An 8,444-nucleotide genomic window follows, 5' to 3' on the forward strand; every position below is an offset into this window, starting at 1 on the left:
GGTGGGGCGGGGTGGGGGGGGCAGTAAAAGGCTGAGGGCCTGAGGCGTAAACACAGCGGGCCTGGACCGAGAGCGGAGCCGCCTGCTGCATGTGCAGGTGGAAAATGGCAACGCTGAGGCTGAAAGTGAGGAACAGTGATTGGTATTTTGTAATTATGTGAGTGAGTGTGTGAGTAAGTGTGTGTGTGTGTGTGTGTGTGTGTGTGTGTGTGTGTCATTGTTTGATCATCATATCTACTTGCAGTGTGATGCAGTTCACACATTTCCTCCTGACTCTCCCTCTAAAGCTGGAGCTGTTCCAGGAAACCTCACCTTGTTCTTGCTGCTCTCGCAGGACTGCAGACTGGCCAGGATCTGGCTCTCGATGACCTGGACCCAGGCGTCTCGCTCCTCGTATGACGTGGCCTCGAAATGCCACGTCTGCCCCGTCAGCGACACGATGGTGAACTCAAAGTTCTCCTCTTGTTCTGTCGGAGAGGAAACACAGATTTAGAGGAGGAGCGCTCATCGACACATCAGTCACAACACACACACACACACACACACACACACACACACACACACACACACACACACACACACACAGACAGCCATTTGGTTCCCGCTCTGATCCAGAGTGACGACGTGGTCAGAACATCAGTCTGAACAACATTCAAATAAACCTTGAACCAAAAACCTTCGTCTTTATTTCACTGATCAAAGAAAATAATATAAAGTGACATCAGAGTCTGATGGAAGAAGTGTATTATATATATTTCTAACATGTTTAAGCTCATTCTATAAGCTTCATCGTGTTGTTAATGACAATAATCATCAATAATTAACAGACTGAGGTAAAACAAAGTAGGTTTCACAGCTGCTGTAACAATGGAAGCAGAAAGCAGCTGATGGAAACTGTGTCCTGTTCTTCTGCTCTCAGAGTGAAAACCTTGTTCTTGGTGGAAGAGAAGAGCGACTGGAGGTCAGAGTTCACCTTCACCAACAGTCACATTAAGACATATCACCTGAAATAATAAAGTCTTCAGGTCGTTACTCAGGTTGATTTAAAGATGCTGCTGTTGGTTTATAAAGGGCCGAGTCTCTGATCTGCTGCAGACCTCTCAGTCCTGGACCAGGTCTGCACTCTGACTGAGGGACACCTGTTCTCCTGAACCAACCACTGCTGACCTCTGTGACCCCGCCCCCTGAAGCCAGGATGTCACCCAAATTAACCCCCCCACCACCAGCAGCGGAGCGTCCTGCCCTCTCCTCTGCTGACATGTCAGTGGGAGAGGTCAGTCATTACAATCAGGGCCTGCTGGAGGGGGGACATATGGATCTATTACCCAGAACCCCCCCCAGAGGTTAATGGGACAATCAGGAGTCAATTAGGAGTGTGTGTGAGCATGTGTGTGTTTGTATACGACTTTAGAAGAGACTCCAGGTCTGAGAACGAGTCTGTGTCACATTTAAAGGGACAGTTCACTCAAAAACCACCTTTAAATATATTTATGTTTCATTAACACCAGAACAATCCTGCGTCAGTGCAGATTCATCATTTTTAAACCTGTAAATCCAGTTCTCTGATTGGACGAGAACAGTCTTCAGAAACAACAGCAGCTAAAATAACTCCATAAATCCACTGGTTTCTGTTTCAGACGTTTATCAAGTGAAGAAGTCAAACATTTGTTCAGTCTCTAAAACAAGAGCTGCAGCTGATGATCACTGATCAATCTGTCGAATAATCAGTTGTTCGGTCGTTTTCTCGGAGCTTCAGTCCAAAACACAAACATCCAGTTCACTGTGATGTTGACAAATGATTGACTTTGTTTTCAACCACCTCTCAACAAATGTATTTTTCAGCATGAAAAGTTCAATCTTGATTTTAACGAGCTCAGTCTTTACTGTGTGTTCAGGGTTAACTCTGATTTTAAACTCCAAGCTTTGAAGTTTTCTAACTGTTCATGTGAATGCAGAAACTCTTCAGCGTTCAGGACGTTGTTCAGATGTGTTCGAGCGAGATGTGTATAAGAGACAGGGTGGGGGCATGGCTGCGAGTATCATCACCGCCACAGATCAGACAACAGGCGGCTTCTGTTTACAATTAGCCTCAGAGAGGAGGTAAGAGATGTGTATAAGAGACAGGGTGGGGGCATGGCTGCGAGTATCATCACCGCCACAGATCAGACAACAGGCGGCTTCTGTTTACAATTAGCCTCAGAGAGGAGGTAAGAGATGTGTATAAGAGACAGGGTGGGGGCATGGCTGCGAGTATCATCACCGCCACAGATCAGACAACAGGCGGCTTCTGTTTACAATTAGCCTCAGAGAGGAGGTAAGAGATGTGGGGGAGAGCAGGAGGGACGCAGGGGTAATCACTTAATCAAAGCACGGCCTCCAGCACGTCCCAGCATGCATCAGTTTCTGTTGGTATGACCCTCAACAAAGGCACCTGAAGAGGTTACGTGTCAAAGAAAGGTTGTGTCTCTAAGAAAAAGGAAACAAAGCACCATGTTTCCTTTATCAGCGACGTGTACGCTCGTATAAAAGTGCATGTGAAGAGAATCTCTCAGCGCCGAGCTCGGTAATCATTCGTGACACTTTGGGCCGGCGTTTCTGGAAGCAGCAGTTTCATGACGTGTGCCGGGAGTGAAGCAGTGAAAAGATGAGAGGTTTAATCAGTCGGAGAGCGGTCACGGCCGGCCCGCGAGGGAACGACCATTTGCTCTTCCTCAGCTCCAGTCATTTGGCTAATTGGGAGCGTCTCAGAGCACCGGAGCTGAAGTTCCCCTCTGGCTTGGCTCTGGATAATCAATGGCCTTGTCCGAGGAGAGGAAGGACGGAAGGTAAGGATGGAAGGAAGAGCCCCGAGGCCAAACGACTGGCTGAGAAACCCTTCCACTTCCAGGATAAAGAGATTGAAAACACCTTTGCTGACCAAAGTTTCCTTTGCCGAAGATGACGGTGGATCGTTTTCATCTCTCTGGTGCTTCAGGCTGCTGATGGGCTGAGTCTGATTAGTTGATGTTAATTAAAACTACTGTTTACAAGGGCTGGTTAATGGCTCAAGGTTAAAGCAGACTTTTAAATTGGCAGCTGATACAGTGACAGAAATATTCATTCACATCCTTTTTATCCACTAAAATAATGTTTCTATATGACATGAAACCGTTTCCCACAAGTATCAACACCATGATCAGATACATCCATCTAAACTTATTTACTCTGATTAAAGTCACATGAAAGACAATGACAATATTTGTTCATGAATAAACACTGAATAATAACGTTAAAGACTGATGAATCTAATTAAAACATACATCTGTGGACTCATACATTCTACAGGAGCTCCTAATTGATCAGTCAGGTTTGATTATCAATAAAGGATGATTTAGCTGCCGGACCTGTTGCAGCAGAGACATGAACTTGTCTGTTGTTGGGTCTAAGTGCAGGATTACTGTCCAACCCTGTGTTTACATCATTACACTGATCTTATCTGACATTTTAGATCCAAATAAACTTCAGTGAACTTTCCATCTGACCAGGGTCGAACGTTACGGTCTAACTTATGGTTCTGGATCAGGTCTAGACCACATCTGTCCTCATGACCAAACAACAGACCGGACGAAAACCTGACGATCCTTCAGCAACTCCTTCACCTTCAGCTTTTTCTCTGTCGCTGGACTCTACTCTCCTGACACTGTTAAAAGCCAGTAATGCGTCAAACCAAGATACTGGTGACCTCTGGTGACCTCAGGTGACCCGTCTCCAAATCAAAGCGCCCGCTGGGTGCAGGTTTTTCAAGGGTTACCTCGTCCATCTCGTCTTCCTTCTTCCACAGTGAAGGGTAGAAATTAAAAGTGTGTATTAAACCGTGTGTAATGAAGGGTGAACTCGCCATAATGCAGGGAGTGAATGATCACTTCCCAGAGTGTATTCGGAGGCTCCTGGGTCTGCACCGGGTGTATCTCCGTTCTAAACGACGGCCCACCCATCAAGCTCCGGTTGAGCCCGCAGGGTCAAGAGCAAGAATCCCATCATAATTAAATTCCCATGATTCTCTGTTTTCAGGGGGAGGGGTGTTTGGCTGCTTGACAATTACGGAAACCAACAATCCAGAAAGGGCCTGCCTCTCCGCGGCGAAAATTAAATGCTGTTTCTGGATTTAAATGCTGCACGCTGACCCAGCGCACCGCGGCGGGTAATGAATAAAATGAGGGGGGCATTAGGCTGTGCAACTGAAGAACCCCTCCCACCACCCAGCCTTTCTCTGAAACCCCCACCTGAGCCTGTGCTACTCTCCTCAGCTCCTGTCTGCACAGGACAGGTGAAGCTGCTTCTTATTTAAAAATGCTGTAAACATTTTTACATCAAAAATCTCAAAACGTCTGCAGCTGCTCGGCCTCTTTCATGTTCATATTTCATGTCTTAAAAAACAACAGTTAGACAAGATCTGATAAACACTCCTGCTGTTAGAGATGCAGGTGAGGAAAGCTGAACATTTACCAGATAAAGAGACGGATATTTGGTGGAGATCAAACACAGAGATAAAAGAGATCAACTATTAGACTTTGATTCTGCAGGTGAATAAATCAAAGACCACATCAGGTTTATAAGGTGTATCAGCTGTTGTGTTGTGTTCTTAAACTTGGAAACAGCAGCTCAATAAAAGCCAACAAAGACAGGAAGTCCTAAATAAATAAATAAATAAATGTTACAGTAAATTAATGAAGACCATGTGATCAATTGAAAGCACCAGAACAAACTAGTAAATGGACTTTTTTGTTGTGGGTTTAATTGTGCCACTTTTTGCATCTTACACTGGCAACTTGAACATTTTCAGCTTTGGTGGGAATTTTAAAATCAACTGTTATATTTCCATGGCAACGACAAAACTCGACAAAGTAGCGACGCATCATCATCAAAATCAGGTTGGTGCATTAGAATCAAGACGAAGGATTTCATGAAGCTGAAGACTTTATGGGATTAATTAGAGAATAAAATCAGTTTCTAAAGACGAGATATTTCCGTAGATCATTTGGACAAATTCTGTCTGGGATTCTCAGATTTCCTGCACACTTGCAGCCGCCTGAACCTGCCGGGCCTTCTCCTCCTAAACGTATGCATGAGAGTACAAACACACACAAACACACACAAACACACAGACGGCGAGTCGCTCCTGCCGTATTGGTAATTACTGCCACCGCTCTCGGCAACTGTGGGCGACATTCACACGGAGAGAGGTGGCGCCGAGGCAATTTGTGAACTCTGACACCGGCAACCTTTAACAGCAGAAACAGAACAAACCGAATATACAGCATTTACAAGACGCAGGGAGGGGGGGGGGCAGGACATGCATACAAGCCTATCATCCAGGGTGTGAGGTGTCGAGACCGCCCAGCGGGGTGGGGGTGGGGGGGTGACAGGCAGGACGGTAGGTGCAATGAGAGGGGAGGCGTGAGGGAGACAAAAGGGGGCCTCGGGAAACACAAATTAAAAGCCTTAAATGTCACCGCACACAGTATTGCTTTGTGACACAGGTCATTACTCCCCATATTATTCGCAGCCTTTTACAACATTAATAACCTGGAAAATATTACAGCCGATTGTTCTGAAGTCTCCCTGAAAAAGAAATATGTAAGTGCAGCGTGTAGACGCAGAGGGAGGGGCGTGGAGGAGAGGCAGAGTAACTGGAGATGATTTAACCTGTTTCCAATCATGCAGACACACCTGAGGTAGTTTCCATCATCACTGCTCACGTCAGGAAGGATGGGGTTAAATCAAAGTAAAGACACATCAGAGATGCGTCGATCACATCGCCGCCTGTACAACGCATGCTTCTGGGTGCGTTCGTTTGGTTGTATCCTCACAGGTGAGGAGGGCGGGGCACAAGGATGCAAGGAGGGAAAGACACCATGATGGACAAGTCAGGTGACTCAGGCAGGGAGGAGACAGCTCATCATGAAAATGAACATTTTCTCCATCGAGGTGATGAATCAAACACACACTGACAGCACCGGGAAACACCGATGTGGTGAGCCGCAGGTCAAAAGACGTCCAGGTTAAACAAGAGTGAAGCAGGTCGTGACTAAATGTGGGAGGAGTTACTCGGACGCACCTGGTTCTGAAAGTAAAAGCTCTGATTGGCTTCGATCTGTGTAAAACTCTCCTCGTTAACTCATCTGAGTGAGTTAGAAAACATCTGGTTCTTTGATAAAAAGTCAAAAGCTGGTGGACTACGATTCCCAAGGTGCATTTCAGCAACAAACATCCAATCAAGTTTAAACTTCTGTCACATGGATGAATGCAGCAACTATAAAACCACATCCTGTTTACAACAAAACAACTAAATATTTTGCTTTTGCTGCAGCTCTGTCTGTTTCATCAGCAGCCGAGGCTTATGGGTAATGTAGTATTTAGAGCCGTCCACTAAATATGAGAGACATAAAGCTACAGGTCTGTTGTTCCTTCACCACCTGCTCTAACTGAAACAGTTTAAAGGCTTTAAAAATATATTTAAATTCATATTTATCTCTTTTCTTCTTGATTATCTCACGACTCATTAAAACTCGCAGCCCAGTTTAAACCCAGACATCCTCAGACCCCGCAGATCACCACGTCACTGATTTCCAGGAGCAGGGTGCTCCATCCCTGCAGCAGTGGGCGGGGCCGGGGTGGGGGCGGCGGGTGGTCCACCTGTCCGCTGCAGGTTGTTTTACCTTCGGAGTTGTGCAGACTGTTGGTGTAAATGCTGCGCAGACTACCGACACGATTTAGTTTCCACGCTTTACGTTTGGCTGCGTCCCCCGACGGCAGGAAGAGAGAAGAGAGGGAGAGGGAAGGATAGAGCGGAGGAATGAGACGACATGAACAAGAGAAAAACAGAAAAGCAAAGAGAAAGGTGTCAAAAAACAGATTTGGAGGGGGCGTGGCCTTGTGTGGGAGTGGGAGGAGCCAATGAGCACAATGAAGGGATGAAAGTTTGCAACATAACGAACGAAACCAAAAACAAAAACCAGTTCAAACCTGAGATTCACAATCAAACCATTAACTCCCTCTCTGGTCCCACCTGGCACAAGGTGGTTAAAACAAACGACACCCTGCACTCTTAAAGAAGGGACACCACCCGGCTACTGTCGAGGAAACTCAACACTTCCTGGATGATTTTCATATTAAAATTTGGAGAGCTTTTAATCTGAAACATCAGTGCAGGAAGTGTTGACAGTGACGCTGATCAAGAAAACTGCCAAGAAGAAGCAACTGGAAATAATTAGTAAATAAAAATACCAGTGCTAATTAATCTGAAGTTTGTTTTAACGAACTGTTGAAGCCTGTAAATCTGTTCAAGCATGAAAAATCCAATCATACAACAAAGCTGATTATTGATTATTGATACAGATGAATGTACGGTTACACGTTAAGACAAAAACGAGGAAACTGAAAACAATGATTTCTTGCAGTTTCGATTCCTTCTCGAGCGGTCGAGCTCCGAGCTGCGTGACCTCTGACCTCTGGTCCTTTTCATGCTCTTAACGCTGCTGCAAACCCTCTGTGATATTTACCCCCCCGGGGGCTACTGTGAGCATTTGCCACCAAAGCAACATTTACAGAGGAAGAAATACAGTCGCGGCTGCGACAGATGAAAAGCCGGCGCTTTAAATGTTACTCAGCTTGTCGCTCTCGTTCGTCCACAGACGGCGAAGCGAGCGATGAGCGAAGGTCTGAGCTGATCTCAGGAACATTATCAAGCTACAAATGAATCAGAGCTGCTTTCAAAAGGTCACAGGTTGGACCCCTGAAGGAAAGACTCGCAGACAGCGGAGCGGCGACCAACACGGAACAATAAACTCAAACTACGAATAAATTACATCTTGAAATGATCAATTTAAAATCAAACACAGGCCACAACACGTCCCGACTGTCAGCTCTCTGCTGGACCACCTGGACTCTCCGCCACAGCGGATCTCTTTGTTTCCCGCCTGTCTGACCCCCGCTGACCCAAATTGACCTGTGATGACGAGCGCAGCCTTCGTCCTGATTAACCTCGACTTTAAAGGAATTCACGTTCACAAAGATCCAGTCAGAGACGCCGAGCTGCAGGTGCATCGTCCAGCTGATCGACACACTGACTCAGTTAGGAAGAGACACCCTGTGTGTAACCTGAGAGGACACACACACACACACACACACACACACACACACACACACACACACACACACACACACACACTTATTACTAACCCTCTCTGATTGCTTATTAGACTCCAGTGCTCTGCCAGTCTGCACTGACCTCCATCGATCTGCAGCTCTTCATCTTCCTCCTGTGTGTGTGTGTGTGTGTGTGTGTGTGTGTGTGTGTGTGTGTGTCCGGAATCTTGGCCAGAACACAAACACACACACACACACACACACACACACACAATGTTGATGGCTTGTGCATTAATTAGGACTCGTCATCTGTTTGC

General features: G+C 46.1%; 1 protein-coding gene across 4 annotated transcripts in view; it reads right to left on the reverse strand.

Annotated features, from left to right (window-relative positions):
- Positions 1 to 8,444, reverse strand: part of agap1 (ArfGAP with GTPase domain, ankyrin repeat and PH domain 1) — a 134,436-nt gene that overhangs the window by 20,580 nt on the left and 105,412 nt on the right. For all 4 annotated transcript variants that reach the window (XM_023396449.2, XM_023396446.2, XM_023396445.2 and 1 more), the window contains one exon: positions 313 to 467. In XM_023396449.2, the coding sequence (XP_023252217.1) occupies positions 313 to 467 (155 nt within the window). The remainder of the gene's footprint in view (positions 1 to 312; positions 468 to 8,444) is intronic.

This window comes from Seriola lalandi, unplaced genomic scaffold (assembly GCF_002814215.2).
Source record: "Seriola lalandi dorsalis isolate HSWRI2012SDOR001 ecotype SW California unplaced genomic scaffold, Sedor1 jcf7180002054977, whole genome shotgun sequence".
NCBI classification, from domain to species: domain Eukaryota; kingdom Metazoa; phylum Chordata; class Actinopteri; order Carangiformes; family Carangidae; genus Seriola; species Seriola lalandi.